Below are 26,086 nucleotides of genomic sequence, written 5' to 3'. Positions count from 1 at the left end.
TAAAGCCAGACACAGAATAAAAATCTGGATTTTAATAAGAGGTGACTTGATAAGAAGCTGTTCTAATTTCAATGATTTAAAAAAAAACATAATTAGGGCCTTTTGAGCAATTTTGTTTCTTTCAAAGATAAAAGCTCTAAGGCAGAAAAATGCCATAATTTGCAAATGGAATCACTATATGCTAATCAGGACACACAGATACAATTTTAATGCCCATATTAGGTTATTCAGTATCACAGTTCTGGCTGACCAATGTGGAACAACTACTCTCATTGTTCCATTTCTGGACTAGGGCTATTTTAGTTGAAAAAATATTGTCCATCTGTGATTTGTGGAGTGAGGATAAAATAACAGTGGTCAACTTAACTAGGACACATTCAGCCAAGCTCTGTGATCCACCAATCATTCAGCAAATATTTGCTGTCAGAACATTTGCTAGATGCCACACATTGTGCCAGTGACCAGCAGTTCAAAGATAAGCTGGGAGTAATGCATTTTGCATGTGAAACATGAATCAAGGTCAAAACCTGTACAGAGAATGCTCTCCATTACCCCAGTAACCGATTCACAGTTTCGGTTAAAGTGGCAGCGGCCCCAGGTTCTTTGGGGACTCATCCCAACAAGACCTTTAGAATATTCTGGGCTTTATAAACAGGCCTTCAAATCGGTGGTAAGATATACAAACAGATGGTACCACACAGCTCCCTCCTGACCCATCCAGCTGAGCAAAAGCTCATGAAGATAAGTTATTACAAGGAAGCGTAGCAAGAACATACGCTTAGTAAAGTGACTCAAGATCTGTCTACAGCCAGCAGCATGGGAAGAATTAAATCACTCTGCTGAATCCATCCAGTCTGAGGTAAACCACGAACAATTTTCAGCATCTTCAATTCAGCAGAAGGAAAAAAAATATATCTGGGTTTTGCTGAAATCAGTGGAGGAGATCAGAAGTTGTGAGATTTCAAGCAGCTCATCCAATCTTCCAAGACAGAAAAGGCAACGTGAAGGCTGCAATCTGCCAGGGCTGTGGCTGGCTGCACCTGACACCTTGCAAAGCCTCAGGCTCCAACACCTGACTCACCTACTTGGGTCATTCCCAGGGCCAACGTACAAGGTCAAGCGAGGATTGATTGCCAAGTGCAAGAATAATTTCAGAATGCTTTGAGGTTCTCAGGTCCACAAATTCTACCTAAGCTATGTAGATCTCATCATTTTTCCAAAGCATATTACAAAGGTAGATCTTCCTAACTGGCTCCGCTAGCCTGCTCTGGTCCTCAGATAAAAAGAGTACTACCGACCCACCGGCCCCCATCACCGGCCTCTTCTTACACTGGGTAATCTATCCGCTGGCGTCGGGTGGCCTCTAGCTCTCGATTCCGAAATCTCGGGAACTTCTTCACAATGCCTGTGTTTTCTCCACTGGAGGCAAAGAGAAAGCCCAGGAGGGTGACCACATCTGTAAACAGCAAGATGGCTGCCTTTTAATTATTTCCAGAAAAACACTGCTTCCAACATCACATTCTTCCTGGAACCCACTGCCTAGCTCCCATCAAACATTTAAATGAAGAGTCTGAAAATATTAGCAAACATTTATTGCACACTGAATATACGCCAGCCACCTGAGAAGCACTTTACAGAGCTATCTCAATTTGTGTTCATAGCAACCCTATAAAGGAGATTCTTTCTTAGTCCCATTCTACAGATGAAAAGCCCGAGGTATAGAGAGGTAAAATTACTTGCCTAAGGTAACAGAGCTAATAAGTAGTAGAGCGAAATTTCAAGTTTCCAGCTCAGGGTCTATGTGCTTAGCCATCTTACATCCTACACTTCTAATGCTAAGAAAAGCATTTTGAATTTATGTAATAATAATAACAGTTAACACTTCAGTAGCATTCACTATGGTCCACATTACTGTATAAAAATATATGCATATATATTTATATATAAATTCATTTAATCCTCATTATTATCCCCCGTCTATAGATGAGGAAATAGATGCACAGCTGCTAAAATACTAACATTTATTTAACACTTAGAATATGCCAGGCAACATGCTAAGCACATTTCAGGAATAATCTTGCTTAATTTCACAATTTATGAGATAGATTCTATTATTGTCCCTCTTTAAACTGAGCCTTAGAGAAGGTTGAATAATAAGAGGTGGAGCTGGGATTCAAACTCGAGCAGTCTGGTTTCAGAATCTATGCACTTAAAATTGCACAGTTTTTTTTTTTTCATCCGTGCAGACTTTCCACATAACCTCAACATGTTACCCTATGCAAATATTACTAACCATACTCCTTAAAACTAGGGAGGCTTCCACTTTATTTTGCAAATGTGTGAGAATTCTGTGGTTCTAGAGAAGAGGAGCATCCGTAACAAATCTGAAAGGGAAAACTGAGTTATTTCATCTATATTTAATACCTACAAGGCTAATACGGAGTTTTTAATTTCCAATACCCCACCCCCCTTCAAAGAAAAAAATTCACCAATACAACCTAGAAATAAAGATCACTTTTCTCTTTCTTAAAATGTTCCTTGGTTTAAATATCCATAATTAAATGGTGGAAATAATCTATTTTCCTGGGCTTCCTAGAGTTGACTTCTGCGCAAGTTACCGAATGCCAATATTGGAAGAAATTACAGGAGCCTCAGCCTGGGATATTGGGCACCCCAGCTCTCATTCCTCAATGGGGAAAAATGTTTTATTACATAAGGAGTTACCCCTGGTTCACTACAACTTGGAAATCATAAGAGCAATGTTTTCAAAGTCTCAGAGATGCATTTGGCAATCCAAAAGGGTGGAGTTATCAATTCCAACAAAAATACTTCAAAGCTTATTTCTTTGCAACTTGAGCTCAATTTGCGCACACCGGACTTGCTGGTTAGTTATGGGAGTGGAGAGAGGGGATTAGAAATGGAAATACTGCAAGGGTGTCTTCAGAATCCAAGGAAAAAATTCACCAAGAGGTTGATATCAGCCAACCTTGGTTGGCTTCCACCATGTTGAGTGGAACGTAAGAGACCAGATGGTCATGTTAGCCCCCTGGAAAGCCTTCTGCTAGTGATTGCTGTTGAGTTATCTAGTGTATAGTAGAAACATTTATCAAAATGAACAGGATTTGATTCTGCCCAACCTGACTCCAGTAAAAGGAGGCTTCATAATGGAGGTTTCCAAAGTGAAGGGAGTTAAAAGTGAATGTTGATGAGCCATTCCTTTATCCAGTGATCAAAGAAAAGCTGACTGAATAGGAGAACTTGCAGCAAAAGACTATGGAGGGAAAATCTAAGACGCAAAGATCTAAAATAATTTTTATAAACACATATCTTTTGTATTCAACTAAACCAAAGTGATGGTGGTTCTCTTGTAAAATCAGTAGCTTTAATAGTTCTTTGATTTGGAGTTCTATTACAATTTTCCCTCAGTATAATACTGTCTTTCCATTTCATTAGAAATAACTAATATGAATGAAATTTTGGTGCAGGGAAGGACTTTAGAATTCATCTAGCCCGGGATAACATTTTCTAGTAACTGATTGGCTGCTTGGAGTGCTATAACTGATTAGTGATGGCTGTCATAGGCACAAGAATGGGGAGTAACAGTACCAGTGCCATGCCCCATTAAAGAATTTACAGGTAGGAACACTTAAGTCCAGAACTTGGGCCCAAACAGGTTAAATGGTTCACTTACATAGAATGTAAGCTCCAAGAGAGCATGCACTTTACTTCATTCATTATTCCATCCTCAGAGCCAGAATAGTGGCCAACACTTGATAGAGACTCCATAAATATTTAGGGAGTGAATGAATGAATGGATGAATGATCAAATGAACATAGTTGTGGCCAAGTCAGAATTTGAACCTGTCTTTCACCCAACACGTTCCATAATTTTATAATGTGCCCCATGCTGCCCAAGCCAAAAATTAAGTCTCTCTTTTTTCAGGTCCTTCCCCCAGATCCATTTCTTTGGCTAATCTTGAACGAGGAAGTTAGGTAGGGAAAAGGCATCATTATGACGTAAACACAAAATGCCAGGAAAACAGTTCAGGTTTGGAACCTACCCCCTTGGTCATTTTGCTTGTTTTATTTCCTCAGATTCTAGAGCAAAAAGAGGCATTAGATATAACGCGGTGCAAACTCCTTCATTTGGCGACAAGAAAAGAGTTAGTGTCTTGTTGAAGGTTGTATAACTAATAAGGTTGTATGGCTCAAATCTGGTCTGCCACTGCAAAACAATGAGCTTTTTATTAAACCACATCACGTCTCACAAGTCCTCACAGAGAGAGCTAGGACTGGTGTTCAGCTGGCATGCCCCTGAGCGGCTGTACTAGTTGTTAAAGTACTGAAACATGTCAGTGTATTGGTTAGATGACTGGTGTTGCCTTGAACCTCCAAAGCCCCCACCCACTACCCACCCACCCTGGCTTCTCCGTCAGAGTAGAACCTGGCTCAGCAAGGATCTCCAGCACCACCCTGTTTCAGCACCAGGGCCAGCGCCCGGGGGAGCTTGACTGGGGCCCCCAGCTCATACTGTTTGTTAAGTATTTTGAGTATCATCCTGAGTGGAGTGGCTGGGGGGCTTACACAGCCCATTCTCCAGTTCAGCATAGTGATCAGAGCCCTGAAAGGACACCTGCTCTGGGGAAGGGCCCGTTTCTACATAACAAAGCCCTATTCAGGATGAGCTTCAAATACATCACAATGATGCAGCTGAGACCCTCAGTCCCTTGGTGGGGAAGTTAGAGATAGTCTTGAGGCAAGGAATAACTGTGGCTAAAAGTTTGTAAGGGGAACCTGGAGGAAAAGAAGCTAAGATTTTCCCACCCAGAGAAGTAAAGTTAGAATGTCGATAACTCAATCTGCTTTCCAAATGCAGGACACTAAACAGGCAGCAGCGATCAGGAGTTTTATTTTCCTCAAAGCCAAAGCCTGAGAGCAAAAACTCTACCTTCTAGCAAGTATGATTTAGGTCAGAACTACCACCCCAAAGGATACTAGGCAGTGAAGTGAGTGCCTAAGGAAGTCTGTAACATACTCAATACCGGGAGTCTTAAGAGTAAATAAATTCCACTCCCAGTAATTTATCCTCCAAAAATATTTATTTGTGTGTACAAAGATACATGTACAAGGATGCTTGGAGAAACCTTGTTAATGTTAAAAGACTAGAAATGACCTGCACGACCATCAGCAGGGGACAGGGTAAATCAATTACGGAGTGTCAGGCAACGCAATGCTAAGGAGCTATTGAAAAGAATGGGGTCGTGTAGCAAGTACTGACATAGAAAAATCTCTGCCGTATTGTTAATGAGCGCAGGGCCGAGTCTATAGTATCCTCCAACATGTGTATGAAGAGAAGGGGTTATCAATCTAATGCTTATATGGGCAGAGAACATTTCTGGAAGCAGACACAGAAACTAGTGTTACTGAGTTTGCTTCTAGAAATAGGACCAAAAGAATAGGGTGGGTGGGAATTTACTCTTCCCCCAAACCCTTTTACTCTCTGAACTTTCCACCAGGTACCTGTATTACTTTTTTGGCTACAAGGGAAGAGAACAACATCTCTGAGTATTTCCATGCAAGCGGGAGGAGCCAGCCTCATGCAGAGGTCTCCCCGCGCTGGGCGCTGTGGTGGTTCAATCCACTTCAAAGAGGCAAAGTCCAGTGGGTGAGGAAAACAGGGTGATCCATGTCAGTGAAAATTCGACTTATAAAAAAGCGTATTCCTTCTAATTTAGAACCTGGGTTAGGACTGTATTAGCATATTTCAGAGAGGTGGCTTAGCAAAGTTGAAAGAATAAACAACTGGGACTCCATTAACAAATTCCCTGAGCCTTAGTGTTCCCCTCTGTAAGGAGAGAATGAGAATGCTGTCCTTCCCTGGGGCTACGAAGGGTTAAATGAGACATTCTGCATCCGAAAAGTGGTTCAGAAATCATAAAGGGCAATGCAGATGCTAGGTACTCATTAGCACTATTACTGAAAGATCCAGCCTACAGTGATTAACTGGGGAAGAAAGAACTGTGTCTGTTTTTTCCAGAAGTATCAAATGTGTAGTTCTTATAGTTACAGAAAGTATTATCATGTCATTAACTTGAATTGTCTCACTGAATAAGCTGATATTTTCACAGAGACACGTAAAGTCTGTCTCCAAAATGTGACTCAGTCTATGATTTTGTTGTAAAGGAATTTTGTTATAAGAAATTCCACTTCCAATCTATTGGACCTGAAAATGAGAATGAATTGTTAGTGAAAAGAGAGTGGAGAAGAAGGAAACTTCCAGGTTCCCCAGTTTCTGACTTAAGAGGGAAGGTCAGAAAAATGTTCATATAGGTAGAATTAGGACAGAATGCTTACTGCACCTGACCCCGGCATTTAAGAACCTCCAAAGTGCGGCCCCAACCTGCCTTCCCAGTCTTATTTCCTGAATTGCCTATCTCACACTTGAGACTCTACCTGAACAAATAATAGCTCCAGGGCTGCTACTCCACGCTTCACCTGTGGCAGACATTGGTAATCAATCCACATGACACCCTTTCTCACTAAGCACAGGCTCGGCCTCAGAATCCCTCTCAGCACTGTGCTCTAGGTAGCCACTCCCATCGCTCTGAGCTGGCGTGCAAGATGAAACTCATTTGCCATCCCTCACACCAAGGGATGTAGGCTCGTCCCCACTCCCCCATCAGTCTGCGTTGCCTCCTCTTTTTTTTCCCTTCTGCCTGGATGCCTTTCTTTTATTCCTTTTCTGACAGTGAAAACTCTACTCATCCTTCAAGTTTCTGTTCAAACGGCACTTCCTCTGTGAAGAACCCTAGCAAAGGGCCTAACACGTAGACTGCTCGGTAACTTTTTTCAATGAATAAGTGACTTAAATAAGTGAATAGCTTCATGATGTCATCTGGCAGTATAGCTTAATGGTTAAGCATGGTGTTTGGGAACCAAACGACCTGGGTTCAAGTCCTAGCTCCATTATTAGCTGTGTGACCTTAGACAAATTACTCTACCTCTCTGAGTCAGTTTCCTCCTCTGTAAATAATGACAGTAGAGCACTGGGCGGATTAAATTAGATACTCGCACAAAGTACTTAGCGCAGTTCCTGGCACATAGCGAGTGCTCAGTAAGGGAAAGTAGCTGTTACGACTGGTAGCTGTGTTTACTTCCTGTAAAACCACCTTAAAGAGAGGGACCGTGTCTGCATCTTTGAGCCTCCAGACTTAGTAAAGAAATTGGTACGTGATAGGTGTTCAATCCATCTTTATTGAATTGAACATGATACACATCCTAAGGGGGTGATGGGTACCAACAGAGAACAAGGGGAGGCTGGAGGGTAGATAGTTAATTTCTGATGTGGGAATCAATAGAAAAGAAAAGTGCTTTGGGGGAAGGAGGGAAAATTTGAGCTGGCTACTGAAATATGAGTATGATTTTGCCAGGAAGACATGAAAGACGGCACTGGGGGTGGGGGAGTGTTGGGGGGCAGCCAGGGAAGGCAGCTGCCTGTAAAAGAAGCTTCTTTAGCCGAGGTATAGGGGTGGGAGAGGACAGACTCAAACTAGAGGGCATGTGCAGGGTGCAGGTGAGCTCATGTGTGGTTGCAAAGGAGAATCACTGCAGCTTTAACCAGCTCAGCCCAAATGGGCTCCACGGGGAAGCCTCAGAGTGTGCTGGCCCTAGGGGAGGCTCGGGGCTGCCGCCCAGCCCCACATGCTCCCTACGTAGCCGTGTGAGGGTGCTGTCACAGTGTGATGGTCACACATCAGCTAAGAGAGAAAGGGTCCTTGCCCCTTGGCTGACAGCATTCATCACTCAATCAACAAACAGTCACCGCGAGCCTGCTGTGTGCAGGGCGTCGCACTGGAACCAGACAAAGCGGGACTTATGGAGCCTGTGTTCTAGTATGGAGACACTCAACAGGCAAATAAGCCATTACATATATTTAATTACAAGGTCCAGCGGTGCCAAGGCTGTGAAGGAAATAAAAGGTGGATATCGATGGGACGGGAGTAGCAGGGGTGGGGCTGCCGCCTTAGATAAGGTGGTCAAGGAAGCTGTCCCGGATGAGATGACATTTGTGTAGAGGTAGGAATGAGATAAGAAAGCAAGCCATGTAGTGATCCGGGGGAGCAGCATCTTAGGCGGAGGGGACAGTAATGCAGATGTCCGAAAATGGGAGCGAACTTGGTACATCAAGGGAGAAGCAAGCAGGTCTGCGTGGCTGGGACAGGTGGGCAAGGGTGAGCGTGGCGGGAGATGAGGCCAGCAAGGGGACAGGGCCAGATTCCACAGGCCACGCTAAGGGACATGGCTGACTTTTCCTGGTGTGATGGGAGGAGCCGCCTGCAGGGGGTGCGGTGAGCTGCTTGCACCGGCTGCCGTGTGAGGAACGAGGGCAAGTGGGGAGGCCATTTGCAGCCTACGGACGGAGTCCAGACAGGGACAATGGTGGCTTAGACTAGGATGACAGCAAACACTGGTGAGAAGCAACTGAATATGCAGTGACGGGCCGAAGATAGAGGCAGCAGGGCTAGCTGACCTGTCAAAATAGGACGTCAAGTCCAGGTGCGCCCCTAGAGCTACCGGCCTGTGTGGTTGATTTCTTTCTCTGGGTGAGTCAGGCACACGTGTGGCTGGTGAGGGGCAGCAGCTGATGGCCGGTGCCCTCCCCCAAGGGAATGGACAATAAGTGGCCTCAGGCAGGGTGGACCTAGCCGCCAATGGCCCACACGCCCAGGATGCAGCAGGAACAGGTGCATCAGAAGGGCACATGGCCGAGCCTTGGCACACACGTGTCCTGAAAGGCTGCCGGCTTCTGATCTGGGGTAGGTTTACTCAGCGGGGCGGGACAGAAGCTGGCTGCACCTCCACCGACAATCAGCCCACCGGCCCGGCCTGGCACAGTCCCAGCCCAGGAGGTAAGCTGCAGAGTGTCTGCGCGCACACAGCTCAGGCCCTGGGAGCCGAAGCTAAGGCTTTGATGGAGGGGCACTGCGACCACACTCACAGAACATCGGTGCGTGGGGACTGGGCTCTCTCTTTATAAAGAAAAAAAGAAAAGGCAAGCGAGTCGGGGGGTGCTTAGTTCAGACGCAGACCTCCTGTATGACATCAGGCACCTGACACAGAAAACGTCTCCCTCCACCCCACACCAGGGCTGGCTGCAGACTGTGACAAGGCCAGGCCTGAAAGCTCCCCCGTGGCGCCCTGATGCCACCTTGTTATTTCCACTAGACTCTTGTTCTTCAAGAGCCGAAAAAAGAAGCCCCTGCTGGGAACAAGCCAGAGGCCTGGCCCCCTTCCATCGTGCAGACAATAACAAGAACAAAGGTCGTGGACACTTTGACAGGGCTGCTGCAGACACTCTTTTGATTTGTCTTTTTAAGAGAGGGAGAGGAAGTGCTCGCCTTTTCTTAGCCATACAAACAGTTGGTTTTGAGGGTGGAGGAAGCTCCCCACACCTATTTCCAGTGACTTTGACTCTTAGAAAAGGTTTTCCTCTGCGTTATGAGACTGGTTCTCACCCCAAAAGTAATGGTCTGAAGGAGGCTGGGAGAAAAAAATCCCTCTGTGCTGTTCCTGAGCCCTGTGACTAGGGGAAGGAAAAACAAAAGAAAAGAAAAGCCGTTTCACAGTTTAAGGGTACGTTCAGGAGCCCTAAGTACTCAACCGGTTCGTAAATGACTTCATTTGAAAACTTCCAGCTTGCGATTCCGTCATTCTTCAATGAGAAATATGTGATTTGCCAAACATGAAATGGAATCATTAAGCCCTGACAAAATCAATCGGAGGCAAAGCAAAACTGTGGCTGCGTGTGCCCCATGCTTCCTTCTCCTTAACAAATTAGATACCCCTGCGGAAGGCATTCCAGACGGATGCTAGCATAGGGTTCTGCCTGGAAGAGGGAGGCACACAGATCATCAAAACGCATGCAGCTCGATGATTTCAGAGGCTTAACTGCCCACCCCACCCTACCCCCAATGTGCAGACACACACACAGAAAGGGAATTTGTCTTCTTCTTCTAGATATTTCTGTATTTAAAGCACTGCACAAACATAAGCCAGACACAGAAGAGGGCTATTAAGATAAAATGTAGGATGAAATTGTCTGGAACTACGCACACACAAAAATGCACGTAAAAACCAGGGTAAGCTGAATAAGGTCTGCAGTCTAGTTAAGAGTATTAGATCAACGTCAGTTTCCTGGTTTTGACATTGTACTGTAGTTATGGAAGATGTCACAAATGGGGGAGCTGGGGGAAGGATACAGGGGACTCTCTCCCATTTTTACAACTTCTTACAAATCTCTAATTATTTCAAAATAAAGAGGTTTGGTTTTGTTTTTAATGCCAAAAGTGTTGGCTCTACAGCAAGTGGGCCCTGGCCCTTTCGGTTTTCATTATATGCAGGGGTGTTTGGGGGTAGCCCCAGGAAATACTCACTGCCAGTGTTCTCACTGTGTCCTGAAGTCACCTTGCTCCAAACCATTCCTCTTGGAAACTAAGAGGTGTCAGGCACATCCCTGGGTCTGCTGTCACAGGCCTGTGGATTTCCTCCACCCACCAAGCCTGCCTGGGGGTCCAGCCTCTGCAACTCAAAGTCCCACCAGCTCTATCCCTGCTCTAGAGGTTCTCAAGCTTTAAGGTGCATCAGAGTCATGGGAATGTATTTAAAATGTGGATTCTAGGGCCCTTCACCTCACAGATCCTGGCTTAGCAGGAAATAGATGAGGACCAGAAATCTGCATTTGCAACAAGAGCCCTGGTGATTCTGTTGCAGGTGGTCTTAGGCTCCCACTTTAGGAAACACTGCCTGACTCCAGGCGGGTGCCTGGGAGCATGGCTGCGTAAGCTTCCCATTGCAGGATATGGAGAGGAGCTGGCAGGCGCTCAGCTTCCATACAGCAAGGTGCCCGTGCAACAATGGAGAGAACTTCAGCCCCTTCTTCTAAACGCACGCAGCCAGAGAGCTCCAACCCCAGTGCTTCAAAGAGGCCTCCTCTATTGATCCTTCAGTGGCTGTGACCCTGGGACGTTTAGGATAAAATACAGAGTTTGCATTCTAGCATCACTATGGCTGCTAATCTTTACTGAGTGCTGATTACTGTGCTGAGCACATTTCATTGAATTCTCACAATACTGCCCTGAGGGAATTGTTATTTATTACCCCCATTTTACAGATGAGAAAACTGAGACTCTGCAAGTTACACTGGCAGAAAGCGGCAGAGCCAGGAGTTGAACCCGGGTAGGCTTGGCTGAAAAGCCAACGCTGCACAAAAACTGACACCTGTGGGATTTTTGAGGGAGACGGGGAGGAAGATTCTCCTCATCCTCGTTTCAGTGGCACTAAAGCTCCTCTCCAACGTAAAGCAGGTCCAAGCCTCTCAAGGTACCCCTTCCATGGCTCTTTGTCCCTCTCTCAACTCCCTGTTCAATCCTATTCTCTGTTCCTCTGTCTCTTCTCAACACCTTTTCACTTTTCCTCTTTTGTCCCCAAAGTCCAAAATTACAGATTCCATTTGCTTTGTCCCCCACCACTAATACAAGAATTTTCCCCTGCCCTCCTCTTATGAGCCAAGCTGTCTGAAAAAAAAATGAGAATTAGGTTCCTAGCAAGGCAAACGACCTACCATTCTCGAGAGGACACTGGGGAATCTTGTTTGCTCGAAGGTTCCAAATATAACCCATGTTCCACTCAAGGCACACCTGATGATCTTTGAAAGGGCGTTCAAAAGGTGGGATGGTCTTCAGCAGGGTATAATTCTTCGCTACAGCATGTAGCAAGTTTTCCTCCCATTTAACATTCAAGTCTCCACCGCTATATCGGTGAGTAATCCAGGCGCGTAGTATCACCACAGATACCGAAATGGAGTGTCTGATGAAATAATCATCTCTATAAACCATGATGCTTGGAAATTTCACATGTACTATTTGTGTCCTGCTGGTGTGAAGATGTTTCTCATTCTTCCACCTTTTTTTGTACACGGGAATGCTACTTCTGAACTCAGATGAAACCACTGCTTCCAAATTGACAACACAAGGCTGAGAGCATAAGTACTCCACCGAGACTTCAGAAACGTTGCGAACATTTCCTTCAAAGACAGTGAAATAAATAAAGTCTTCGTAAGCCACGCTCTGCTCAGCTCTGGGTATCACCGACGTCGTCAGGGAAGTCTGCCTACCCAAAGATGGTACAAAATTCTGAAAAGAAAAAAAAAGATAGAGAAAGCTTAAAAATGATCATATTAACAGATACGTGAATCATTGTTTTCCTGGAAGAAAAAAATATCCATTTACATAATGCAATGAAAGTGGAAGATAAAAGATGTCGAAAGCACTACCGAATAATTGGAGAAAAACCCACACACACACAAATGAAGATTAGGCCACATTAAACTCTCTCTCCAGACTCAGTAGCATCTGCTCATCAAGATGGGACTTTCAAATCTACGTGGCAAACATTCCAGAGTTGGTTTCCAAATGATGGAGCTAGTTCACAACAAATCCAGGAGCAGTGAACGTGCCTTAAAGTGAAAAAGAGGCAATCCAGCTCCAGACATTTCCAAACTATTGTCCTGACTTCAAATGGTGGTCAAATGCACCCAAATCAAAGGAGGGGAGAAGAGTTCAAAGTGCACCGGAGAGAACACATATCAGGGATGCCAGCTGGGGCGCTTTTTCTCCATAAGTTCTGAGCTAGGACAAGCATGCATGATGAATGGGCCAGCAAGAGGTTTCTATTGCTCCAAATCACACACAGGCAGGCTTGGGCCACAAACTGTGTTGTCTGATTCTTTCACCATGGATGGCGCCACAGGTGCCAAGAGAGATTTCAGCTGCAGGTTTATTTATCTAGTTCTTCATTTTTTAATTTTTATTTTATATTGAAGTATAGTTGATTTACAATGTTGTGTTAGTTATCTAGCTCTTTAGATGATGAAGGCCTCTCAGTGTGGACTTTCCTTCCAGAAGAAATCTGGAAAGTTTGGTCCTGAAATTAAGGCAATGTTTTGATCATGAGGCACGGATGGATGGATGCTAAGAGCTGTTCTAAATGTGACTTTGAGATTTAGACATCCATAACACAATAGCAAAAAGGTTACTTTGGACCAATTTACACCCATTAGAATGGCTACTATTTTTTTTAAAAAAGAAAACCACAAGTGTTAGAGAGGATGCAGAGAAATTTGGAACCCTTGTGTATCGCTGGTGGGAATGTAAAATGGTGCAGCCACTGTGGAAGGCAGTACTGCAGTTCCTAAAAAATTAAGCACAGAATTGTCACATGACCCAGCAATTCCACTTCTGGGTCTATATCTAAGTTGAAAGCAGGGCTTGGAAGAGATATGTTCATAGACTTACACCAGGTTCACAGCAGCATTATTCATAATAGTTAAAAGGTGGAGGGCTTCCCTGGTGGCGCAGTGGTCGAGAGTCCGCCTGCCAATGCAGGGGACACGGGTTCGTGCCCAGGTCCAGGAAGATCCCACATGCCACGGAGCGGCTGGGCCCGTGAGCCATGGCCGCTGAGCCTGAGCGTGCGGAGCCTGTGCTCTGCAACGGGAGAGGCCACAACAGTGAGAGGCCCGCGTACCGCAAAAAAAAAAAAAAAAAAAAAAAAAAAAAACGCTAAAGTGGTAAATGTTATGCTATGAATATTTTAACCACAAGTTTAAAGAAAAAAGTCACTGTGGTCTTCTCCAAAGGAAGAAATAGGGACCTCTTTCTTCAATTCTGGCTCAGGGCTGTAGGAGGGGCAAAGGTGAGTAACATGCGAAGTCTGGAATCAGAGAATCATGTTTACAAATAGCAGACACTTGGCAGAACATGGCCTGCACTCCAGTCAAACTAAATGCAAACCCTAAGGGAACACAGCACCAAATGACAGTAATTCTGACGGGGGCTCTGGGAAAGGCTTTATGGAGGAAATGGCATTTCAATTGGGCTTTGATGGATGAAGAGAAGTTCTTTAGGTAGAGAGGCAAAGGGAGGACACTGCAAGTGGTGTGAACAGCTTAAGTAGAGACATGAAAGGAGGGACAGGCGGCTGTCCTGGGGGTCTAGCAAGCAGCCGGGTTTGGCCAGAGGACAGAAGGTTTGTAAATAAAGACACAAAAGGACATGGGAATATGAGGGTCACAAGCCCTTGGTGATAAGCCAGCCCACCCCGGTTTTCAGACAAGGACATGGCAACCCCGAGGGGATGTTCTCCGACATCCCGCAGCTGCAGGCTTAGCAGAGGCCGGCCCGGAAGCCTGGCTCCTTTTCCTCATGCCCACTCCGACATTCTCCACCCCACAGCACACACCATGAAACCAAAGATTTGCCGTTCCATGGCTGCCTGGGAACTCCAGGCTGATTCTGCTTTCATATGAAGAGAGATACAGCCAGCATTTGTCCACAAGCGATGGTTTACTCATTTGGCCAGATGTGCCGAGACGTGGCCGCCTCCTCAAGATTGAAATCGAGCTATTAAGCCCATAGCAGCGTTTAGCCGAAGCCAGAGACTGCCGGTGCTGATGGGAGCTGGACCAGAGTGGTGCCCGTGGGTGACCTGCGCGCCTCAGTCCAAAAGCCCCCAAGGCTTCCCTTTCTCAGCTCCCCGGAAGGAGACATTTGCTTATTTAGTGAGACAATAGGGAACAGAGTCCAGGATATGCTGTGGTATATTAAATATCACATTGTGTCCCTTCTCAAAGAATGACTTAAAACCTCTTCCTTGTTCTTTTCATGTATACCTTAATACCCCACCCAGGCCCCGTTCTCCCACTTCAATTTTTTTTAATCACATTTTTATTGCTGATGCTAGGAACTCCAGTGAAAACCTCTTTCAAACAGAGCTGTCTGGTTTCCTTAAATTTCATTGGAAAGTGCAGTTAATTCATTTACATCTTATTGCTAAAAATGCCCCGGCCCACTTTTCCACGTTAATAAGCACAGCATCATGCTAAATATAGTTTCACTTTTGCTTGGTGACCCACAGATTTCCAGACCCCAGGCTCATCATTGTGGAGATGGGTGGTGACAGATGAGAATGAAGAAGGTATGGGACACCTGACAGTGTAGTCTCTCCAACACCTTCTCCTGAAATTCTGTTTTTAAGGAAATCTCCATATACTCATATGAAGCTCATTTTGTTTTCACTGGCTTCAGAGTCTCAAGTAAAAGTAAATTCCAGGTTGACGGGTCCTAGATGTATGCTATCCGATATGGTGGCCACAAGTCATGCTAAGCACTTAACCCGAGATGTGCTGTGAGTGTAAAAGATACAATGGATTTCAAAGACTGAACACAAAAAAGGATAAAAAAATCTCATTAATAATTTTTATACTGATTACGTGTTGAAATGGTAAGATTAAGATACAGTGAGTTCAATAAAATGCATTACTAAAATTAATTTTACCTGTTTCTGTTTACTTGTTTAGGGAGGCTACTAGAAAATGTGAAATTACATATGTGGCCCAAATTCGTGGCTCACATATTTCTATCCAATGGCGCTATTCTAGATCTGAGGTCAGAGAATTTTCCTGTAAAAGAGGGCCAGATGGTAATTATTTGGGGTTTTTCAGCTGCTGATGTCCATCTAGTGTGGTATCCAGAAAGCAGACATTGACAACACACAAGCCAGTGAGCATGGCTGTGGTCCAGTGCAACCTTGTTTACAGAAAAATGTGGCTGGCCGGATTGGCCCGGGGGCCGTAGTTTGCAGATCACTGTTACAGACTATCGAGCTTTTATTCTAGATAGAGTTTTTGTATTATTAGATATTAGTTATTTTGTCATTTTTATGAAAATGTGTTCTCGTCATTATTTTGAATTATAGCCATTTGGAAAGATGACGAGATCATATAATAATCAGCTGAATTAGAAGACCACTTAAAGTGCTACAGTTTTAAAGAACACGGAGTGACAAAAGATATACTTTTTAAAGGAATGATCACATAGGAGAAATAAGATGAATAACCCAATCAGGCATCATTTCCTATACATGTGGTTGATGGGACTTGATTTGCTATTTTGCCAAGGGTCCCTCATGGGTATGTTGACACCTTGCTAATGTTTCTTTCAATAAAGATCTAAGTAGGATGAGAAGTTGGAGCTAGGCTAGGAAAAGAGGTCGAATTTCATGGTCTGACGGGTCTTCCCTGGCGGTCCAGTGGTTAAGACTCCGCGCTTCCACTGCAGCGAGCACAGATTCCATCCCTGGTGGGGGAACTAAGATTCTGCAAGCCACTTGGCGCAGCCAAAAAACAACAACAACAACAACGAGAATTTCATGGACTGAAATAGATGTTTAAAGAAGTGAGAGAAACATTAGTGACAGCTGGGGAACAAGAGAAGAGCAACTTCAGGGACAGGGTGATGTTCTTAATATGATGGGGGTATGCCAGCCCCAAAGAGGACCTCAGAGTTACTGTATGTGATTTGAGGAGCATGGTCTAAATCCCTCAGGAAGGTTTTGCAATCTTCCTTCTCGTGGGCACCTATGTAACATAGGAAGCTGGCATCTCGTGGGTTGGAGCAGACCCAGCGGGCAGCTGCTACGCCATGAGTCGTGGCTACCTCTGTTATGTACAAAACCAACACCGATTAGAGACACATCACATTCTAAATATTGATTAAGCTGAAGCTGATTTCCTGGCTCAAGTTATGTGTGTGTTATGAGCTATTTCCTGTCAGGAAAATAAAGCAATTAACTTGAAGAGTTTCAGCTACGGGCATGACACGTGTCCAACCTTCATAGGTATTTTCACATGCCAGGTTGCATTAACATAAGCTAAAAATTACCCAAACGTTCCTTTGTTTAGAAATTATAAAGTCAGAGTCCATGTCTTGTTCATTGTTACGTCCCCGGCTTGTAAGATAGAGCTCGGCACATTGTAGAGTTTGGCTAAGGGTTTTTTGCTGAAATAAGTACCAGGCATGGGCATTTCTGCCAGGTGCCTCGGTGGCCCAACTCAGATCAACTGCCCCACAGCGCTGGGGGCACCTGCATATAAACCAAAGCACTCGATCCAATCTTGAGTCGCCACCAAACTCTCCTGACATTCACAAGTTCTTTGGGACGGGTAGGGGGATGGGGGTTGGCACTCCTCTGTTTTTCATCCAGCCTCATTAATCTCCGTCCAAAGAACATTTCACTGGGCCCCTGGGGGTCAGAGTCGACCCGGGGGACTGTGAGGTCAGAGAAGGTGGCACTCGCACCCACCTTGTCCCTTTAGGGTGGACTTCTCCCTTTCAGACAACTGCCCTACATTCTAGAACTCTTCCATTTCCCCACACCAAAAAATATAAATTAAAACTTTTAAATTTCCTGCCCCTCCACCCCGTTGGACTCGTGCTCATCTGGCGAGTTCACCCGTGTTAATGTGATAATGAAAAACACGGTGGTAATGTCACATATGTGCGTTTCCAGGCCAGCCTGGTGGAGATAATGCCTTAAAAACAAAGGCCAGATGTACTGCAGCTGTAAGCGAGATAGTTGCGGTGTAAAGGGCACCTCTGTGCCCCTCCAATTATGCCATTTAGGCAACCACATAGATGTTTCACCTCGGAAGCTGCTGATCTGCTCCGCACACAATGGAGCTGGGCTCTGAAAGATGCCTGAGCCCTCAAACATCTGTTTATACCAGAATGAAGCCCTAATCAAAGTCAAATTTGACAACATCCCACACAGTCACAAAACAGAGTCCTTTGTCTTTGTGTAATTGTGTATATTTTGTCATTTTTTAAAAAAAAGACAGAGATGGGTCATTTCATGTGTGTTCCTGATACAAGACCCCAAATTGGAACTCTAAATGCATTCTGTTCAGCCTGGGAATCAAGAAACAGATGAACTTAATGTATCTTCTGGATGGAAAAAATAATCTATCAAAACCACCTGAACTTTTTTTTAGGATGAGTCCATCTCATTCCTTTAAAAATCAGTAAGAGGAAACGCTCTTCAAATAACCTTCCCTTGTTCCAAAGACGTGAGAAAACTTGGCTCTTTTCTCTATATGATCCACTTATTATTTAAGGAAACAGAGACATTAGAAAATCTTAACTCACGTCACTTGTCTCTCTACGGGAGGTCCATTTACACTTACATGTGCGTGTGGGTATGTCTGATTGCAAACAATAATTGGCTATTTTTCTCATCCTTGTCCATTCTGCCCCACAGTCACCTAAGAAAACCTTGCCTTTTGAGCACCCTCTCTCCGAACCGGATCAAACTTTCCACAGGTCAAAAGGTCTTGGCTTAAGAGGCCTACGTTTCCGATTTCTGCCAACTAGAAATCAGCAAAAATTCTGTTTATGTCAACAAAGCATGCAATTAAGCAGAATGAGCGATGACATCAATATGGACTTCGAGGTCAAGATGAGCCTTGGGAAACATTTCCCAGCCAACCCGTGTGCCTTCCCAAACCTGAGAGCTGGCTAGAGAAACACCATTGCAATAATGATCAACACTCCTTGCTGTGTTGGATCCTCTCCCCCCTTTAATACTGTTTGATATGCTATTTCTTGCTAACACAAATTATAAGAGGGTAACCAAGTTTGGTGCCGTTTAATTTCATTGAGTACCTACTATGTGCTAGGCACGGGGACAAACGCAGTAAGTCTTCTCATTCACTTCTAACCTCATCCTCTCACAATGAATTTCATAGAACTTCTCCCCTCTAACCTCACAACAGCTCTCTGAGGGACACAGCATTCCAGTTAACGGCTGAGGAAATGAAATGGATTCAGAGAGGGTGAGTAACTTGCGCAAGATCACCCAGCTACTAAAAAGCAGAACCAAAATTCAAATCCATAGCTGCTGACTCCAAAGCTGGCGATGGTGTGCCTGCTGCCTTCCAGAAACACCCAAAATGATGCCCTCAACTCATCCACTTCTACACCCGTCACCACCTTCTGGTTACCGGTGGGGGAATCTTGGGACTTTGCTCACTCCCGTCTTGAAAGTGTGGGGTGAGGGGCTAAAATCACATCAGATCACCATGCATTACGTCTGGGGAGGGTAGATGTGATCTTACAAACACACACGCTGCACTGAACCGACTCCCCAGCTTGGTTCAGCCCTTCTTCGGGTGAGGCTGGGAGGCAAACGACAAGCACCAAAGCAGAAGCTCCTCGGCAATTCCTCACATGCCGCACGCCCTCGTGCCCCCTCCGTTCCTTCCTCCGGGGAATGGGATGAGCCAATAAACAGGGTCACTGAGTTCCCTTCAGGCTATTTATGGTCTACTCGTCTACCCAACTTCTCCGTGAATTGCCTGGCCTCTTTACGCCTTCTCTTCTACCTGCCCTCCAGCTGCTCCGTTCAGCCAGTTGGTGGCTCCCACACTTTTGCCAACAGGCAGCTGGAAAGAAGAGAAGGCAAGAGGCAAACACCGCCAGTTGGGAGATTTTAGGGACTCTGGTTGGAATGAATGTGGAAGCTATGGGCTGATGTGAAGTTAGAGGATGGGTCTCTGTATTTCAAATATCCATAATCATTCTTGCACAAACTGGATAATTGAAGGTCTCTATACCTCGTTTTGAAGTTCCTAGGTCCTGTGTTACACAAAGCAAGGAGTTAATGAACACTGCTGGAGGGATAACTGATGGTCTGTGGTCGCTTACAGAGAATTCTGTACAAGACTCTGTCACAGCCACCGCCTGCCAATGAGCCCCACATACATCTGTGCCGCTAACGCCCTCTTGTTTCTTTGTCTTCTGGTTGTCTCACAAGGGCAAATGTCCACGCGGAATATTTCAGCTCTACAGCTGACACCAATACCAGCCATTGTGAGATTTGTTTTCTCATTTTAGGAAAAAATTATACTTCGAGACCAGAGTTCCAAAGAGACAGAATTGCCTTCTCCAAGTGCCATTGTCACAAATGGGGCGGGGCAGTCTCAGGCTGTTCTAGCCAAGTCTGGTGGAAGGTAAGAGTTAATGATGGACGAGAATGGCTAGGGGGTCTCTGAGGCAAAGAAAGACCATCATGGACCCCACCAGTCAGCACCCGTAACCTCAGTGGAAGCGGTTTCCGTGACCTTTTGCTTTCAAGGCGCCATCCTCTCTGAGGAGGCTCTCTGCATCTTGACCTTTGGTGACCTCAGAATTTGGGGGGCAGCTGCTGGAACCAGGGATCATCTTTTCAGAAATCTGCTTGGCATCGTTCCGTGACTTATCTTTCAGGCCTCATCACAATTATTCATGCTTTGGCAGTATCCTAGCTACAGTCACAGTACTGTTCTTGGGCTGCTACTGAAGGTTATTCTGTCCCAGCCAATGGAGAAGGAATGTGCTCATCACCTCAGGACCTTGTTCTCCATCAGGGTGGCAGGGGCTTGAAGGCATCTGTCTAGAAGGCCTCTCTCAACCTCCAGCCCTTGCGAACCAGCAAATAGGTAGGGATGACACAAAACAGGAGTCAGTCCCCAAATCACAGACAATTTGTCTTTGTAATACATTCCAAGGCACACTTGGCTATACTCTTGGACACATGTTCATACAAACTCAAGTGCTAAACTCTGCCAGCTGCCTCTGGATTATACAAGGGCCCCATCCTTTGCCTCTCCATTGTGATGGCAAATATCTTCTGGCTTTACTTTTGTTTTTTTTTTCCCCTCTTTAACATCCTGCTTCTACTCTGTGGCCTGGGCTTCCTGCTTTGTATATTTTAGGCTACTTTAGACATGACCTTACATCCTGGTCAATTTCACAGAGGCTGCTAATTTTGAGAACTTTGCTAATGGCCCATACATCTATGCATAAGGGGAATGGGTTACAAGCAGCAAAATCCAGAAGGCAATGAATGGCTAGAACTGGGGCTCTGGAAGGAGATAGACTTGGGTTTCAAACCTGGACTACCTGTGTGGCCTAGGACAACTAACTTAACCTCTCTGAGCCTCAGTTAACTCATCTGAATGGGGATCATACTAGCTCCTACCTCACAAGGTTATTGTTAAGATTAATATTGGATAATGCATATAAATAACCTAGCGCAATGCAAACTATTATTACTACTACTACTATTATTATTTAGGTTTCCAAATTATGGGATAGCGTTCTTCCTCTAGTGTCTACCTATTCCTGAGGTCCTGCTTAGCTATTCTGCTCAACTTCCACCCTCCATCTGTCCACCCCCCTGCCCTGACCAAGCACTTTCTCTAGGAAGTATTCCTTGATGTACAAGACACACACTCATGCATTTTTCTCAGTAGTTTATGTTTTTCATGTGTTCATGCAGCTGTTTTACATCTTCCCCAATTTGCAGCTGAATTTCTCCAAGGTCAAGAAGGCTTACCTTTCAGCAGTTTCTCTGGTAGCACATACCTCTCGAGCAAAATCCCTACCAATGGCTAGACCTTTAGAACAAAGGGTGAAGCCCACCTTCCAAGTCACACTTTTGCTTCCCTGGGTTTTGCAAAACTTTCTCATTCAGTTGAAAAATGGTTTTCTTGTTTATTCAAGTTTTTTTTTTTTTAACAGTGGCATATCTGAAGCCCAACTGAAGGAAACACACATACTCAGGAAGCACTGACATTTCTCTCTCCATGGTAGTTCTAAAATCCATCCCTTCCTTGTCTGCCAAGACATTCATCCATGCTCTAGTTATTTTCCACATTACAGTATTTTCTATAATCTCTCTTTTTGGAGCCCTACCTCACCACTTCACTAACTCACCACAGTCTGTCCATAGCATCATTTTTCTCCTCTCTGTGATCTGTTGTCTCAAATCCCCCTTGGTCCATACAGAAATGTTATAAATTTTTTTTAATTTTATTTAGTTTACTTTTGACTGCGTTGGGTCCTCATTGCTGCACGCAGGCTCTCTCCAGTTGCAGTGAGCGGGAGCTACTTTTCGCTGCGGTGTGCGGGCTTCTCATTGCGGTGGCTTCTCTTGTTGCGGAGCATGGGCTCTAGGCGCGCGGGCTTCAGTAGTTGTGGCACGTGGGCTCTAGAGCGCAGGCTCAGCAGCTGTGGCTCACCGGCCCAGTTGCTCTGCGGCATGTGGGATCCTCCCGGACTAGGGCTCAAATCCGCGTTCCCTGCCTTGGCAGGCGGATTTTTAACCACTGCGCCACCAGGGAAACCCCATACAGCACTTTTATACTTGCTCCATCATCTGTCTTTGCTCCTGTGGACGACTTCGGCCTTTATTGCTCTTGTTTCTCTGATTTCTTGTAACAGTCAAGAAGCAGGCTCTGCTTGCCAGGTCTTGGTATTTCCACATGGAACTTTCCTGACCACTTGTACATTGTTTCACACACTGCTCTACTACCTCATTTCTGCCTCTGTGGGTAACCAGTGCATTGTGGATGGGAATCATCTGTTTAAACTGCAACCCTGTCATCTGTTATGGCAGTTTTATTTATGAGCCTGTGTGCTGTAACCCTGTGGCATAAATGTTAAATAATAATATCTCCTGGGTGAAAAAAACCATTCATGTTAACTGACAACTTCTTATAAAAATATGAACTAAAGCCAACCACAAAATATGGTACTGGCTTATTTTACAATATGAGGAAAAGCATGGATTGCTCAACAGGTAGATGAAGAGGCAGAATTACAATTTGCATTTTTACATCCTCTTGCTTCAAGAAATGAAACATTCAACAAGTAAAGGGTATCAAAAGAAACTTGGGCTGAGCGGCAACTTTCTTTGGAATCAAATTCTAAATCCTGCCAATGTCTCCTAAGCAGTTTTTTGCCTCCAAGAAGAAAGTCTCCAAATAATGGCAATGCCACATAAATGAAAAGAATTCTGGACAATGACACTACTCAATTTTTTTTCTTTTCTTTTCTTTTTCAGCATTCTGTGAATTTCCTATTACATCAGTTTCATGATTCAGCATTTTCCATTTCATTTATTTACAGTAATATATGGCGAGATAACCCAAGGTTTCTGCAGGATCCTGGAACATAAGGTAGGCTGGACAGAAATGGTGTCACCTCCTGTAAATTTACTGTTGTTTAGGAGAATTCAAAGCAGAAGAGAGCAAGCCGGCAAAGGAATTGGGGAATATTCCCCCACCTTGTTCCGAGGGTCTAAATTACTCTGGTATTTTAAATGAGTTGGTTTTGAAAAACAGATTACTGCCATTTAGTTGATGACTAAAACAAAAGCCAGGAAGTGTGCAAATTGTAAACGGACACGCATGAGCCAAACGTGTTCTCTGAAATGACAATGTTCAAGACGCAGCTAAAGTCCCCACTCTGGCGGTAAGCGTGTTACAAAGAACTAGATTTCTTGCTGGCAGCCGCAACTTGGCTGGAGTGACCATGGAGGAGTTGAAGAGCGCTGGAAATACGAGGTTCATCGCCGGGTGCGTCCGCACAAAACGGTCCGGGCCATGAGGACCGGGTGGAAACTAAGAGGAGGGGCGAGGCGGGTGGCATTCGCAGAGAGAAAGAGGCGAAGTTGGGCAAGGGAAGGAAAGGAACCTCGAGAAGATTGTGAGGGACGCCCAGGACCGGCAGGGAGGGAGCTGGAGAGCCGTGCGCAGCGGGGAGGGAGGAAACGCGGGGTGGCGAGGCTCCCAGGTGGAGTGGGGAACAGGACTGGGTGTCGAGGGGAACCTGACCCGGGTCTGGAACGGGTCTCGGAGGGAGACCCGGTCCACGCACCGCTCTCCGCGCCCCGGGTCCATGCACCGCTCTCCGCGCCCCGGGTACCCGTCCCAGGTGCCGGGAGCGCCAAGGGTGCGGCGGCGAGGAAGAGACAAAACTAGCCGTGCCGCACCCGCCCGCGAGGTAGAGGTCCCCGGCCGCCCCCACCCGCGTCCCCGGGGCCCCGCGCGGAGGGGAGGACCCGGGCAGGGTCCGGCGCTCACCAGGTAGCAGAGCAGAAGCAGCGCGCAGGCAGGGCGCCCGCCGAGGCCCGGGGGGACGCCGCCACTCGGGGGGGCCATGGCTGCGGCCCGGGGGCCGGCCGCGAGCGGCAGGGGTTGTTGCTGCTGCTGCCGCCGTGGCCACTCGAGCCCCGCGCCGCGCCGCTGCATGGCGAGGCCGCCCGGATCCGGGCCGGAACAGGTCACCTGGTGCAGGGACCGGCCCCCGCCCGAGGCGCCACCTTCCCGCCCGCCCCCGGCCGGGCCGGCCGCTGCGCGCGGGGCCACCTGCCGCCGCCGCCGCCGCCGCCGGACCCGCCGCCGCCTCCACTGCCGCTCCCGCCGTCGCCGCCCCCGCAGCCCCAGCCGAGCGCCAGCTCCTCCCAGCCTCCCAGTCCCCGTCCCCTCCCTCCCCTCCGCTCCCGGCCCAGCCCGCCTCCCGGCCGCTCCCTCCGGCCCCCAGGCTTCCACCCCGGCCGGCAGCAGGCGCCCACGCAGGTGGGGACTGACCCGGGCCCCACCCCCTGGCCGCCGCCCCCCCCGCTCCCGGCCAGACCCCCTTTCCCTTTCTTTCCTTTCCTTCTCCTTCCCCACCCCCCTTCCGCGCTCTTTCTCTCCGCGATCCCTCTCCCCGCCCTCCGCTTCCCTTTTTTCCTTCTCTACAATTCTCTCTCACCTCTCTTCCTAACCCCCTCTTTTTTCTTTTTTCACTTGCTTCCTTCACTCTCAATCCGTTTCCTCTCTCCACTCCCTCCTTTTCTCATTCTATTCCTCTCTTGCGCATCCTCTCTCTCCCACCCACTCCTTTGGCGGGTCCTGCAGCCTAGTTCCCGCCCGTGCAATGGGTTTTTGTTTGGTTGCTTTTTTGGCAAGGGCGCCATTCCCGTCGGGCACAGTGCGAGTGTGCCCCCGTGGAGTCGCGCCACGCAGTGGCCCAGCTTCCAGTCTTTAAGGGTGGATTTTGACCCCTACCAACCTCCACCTGTCCACCTGCAGGCGCGGGGCCTCCTCCCTGCGGGCACCGTTTTAGCCCGAGGTGCGCCGCACCCTGCCGGCTGGTTCGCGGCACGTTCTGGATGCTTCCCGAGGGTTTTGTGCCGGGCCGGCGCCACTGCCGCCGAGCTCTTTGTTTTAATTGTCCAGAGTATCGGCGCCCAAATCGCGTTTGTATTTGATTTGCATCCCTGTGCCCCGGCTTCCACTTTGGACCGAAAAGAAAATGAATTAATTAGGCCAATTCAGTTGTGCTCAAGCCCCAAGTGAAAGGGGTGAGGCTCTTGAAGTGTACAAACAGCTTTAAAAAAAAAAAAAAACTCAGGCACATCCTCGGCCTTGGGGACACAGGTTGGAACTGGCTGCTCGGCGACCCAAATTCTGCTGCCAGGCCGAGGGGCCCGGCTGGACAGAGGGATCCCCAGCTCGCGCCAGCCCTGGTGCTCTAGAAAGAGAGTGGCTGTGTCTAGCGACTCTGGTAATTGCTTGGGCCCGCGGCTGCTCTGAACCAGTTAACCCACCTTCGAAAGTTCTCAGAAGCTTCCCTTTGGCAATGGTGGATTTGTGCGGATTGGGACTAATAAAAGATTGGGAGTCTGAGAGGATACAGCCCTTTCCCAGTGGAGGTGTCACCATAGCAGGTCAAGTCCCGACAGGCGTCAGGAGAGGCTGGTGGTGAAGATAGGATGCCCAGGGTGGGGTTAGAACAGCTTTGGAATCGCCCGTGCCTGGATATGCCCTCAGCCATCTCAGTACAGCCCTGGCCACACTCAGCACCTCAGCTGAGTCATCCCTTACTTTTTCTAGGTCACCTAAGGCCTGTGGCCCTGGGTCAGGCTCCTGGCTCCAAGTCACTTACTGCAAAGTCATGACTTATGTCAACTGTTCTCAAACTTCAGCGTGCATCCCCGTCACCAGGAGGGCGTGTTAAAACACACGTTGCTGGGCTGGAATTGCAGCTTCAGTTGGTCCTGGGTGGGGCTAGAGAAGCTGCCTTGCTAACAAGCTGGGAGGTGATGCTGCTGCCAACCCAGAGACCCCATTTCCAGAGCCACTGGCTGATAAGAAAGGGTCACTCTGCTCCTCTCTCATCCACAGGCCACCACATTAAAGAGTCTGAGGGTTTCTTTGACAATGCCTTGTCCCACTTCCACAGACCCGACGCTCTTAAAATTCTCCTGTGTGATATAGAAAACCATTCCATTTATTCTACTGAGTGTCCAAGGGGATAAAAGATTGGGTGGCTTTGTCCTAGATCGTGTCCATATTTTTTCTATCAGTATGGTAGACTATACT

General features: G+C 46.8%; 1 protein-coding gene across 6 annotated transcripts in view; it reads right to left on the bottom strand.

Annotated features, from left to right (window-relative positions):
* SEL1L3 (SEL1L family member 3) overlaps positions 1 to 24,155 on the bottom strand; it is a 97,733-nt gene extending 73,578 nt beyond the window's left edge. For 3 of the 6 annotated variants that reach the window (XM_033421617.2, XM_033421618.2, XM_049708975.1), the window contains exons 1-3: positions 23,801 to 24,153; positions 11,621 to 12,191; positions 1,330 to 1,456 (exon numbers count right to left, since the gene is read on the bottom strand). In XM_033421617.2, coding sequence (XP_033277508.1) covers positions 1,330 to 1,456; positions 11,621 to 12,191; positions 23,801 to 23,968 — 866 coding nt within the window. In that variant the 5' untranslated portion in view covers positions 23,969 to 24,153. Of the gene's footprint in view, positions 1 to 1,329; positions 1,457 to 11,620; positions 12,192 to 23,800 lie in introns of all 6 variants that reach the window. The other 3 variants (XR_007476940.1, XM_033421621.2, XM_033421619.2) reach the window with 3 other exon arrangements.
* Between the last annotated feature and the right edge of the window lie 1,931 nt (positions 24,156 to 26,086).

This window comes from Orcinus orca, chromosome 4 (genome assembly GCF_937001465.1).
Source record: "Orcinus orca chromosome 4, mOrcOrc1.1, whole genome shotgun sequence".
NCBI lineage: Eukaryota > Metazoa > Chordata > Mammalia > Artiodactyla > Delphinidae > Orcinus > Orcinus orca.
This window is presented reverse-complemented; position numbering and strand designations above follow the sequence as displayed.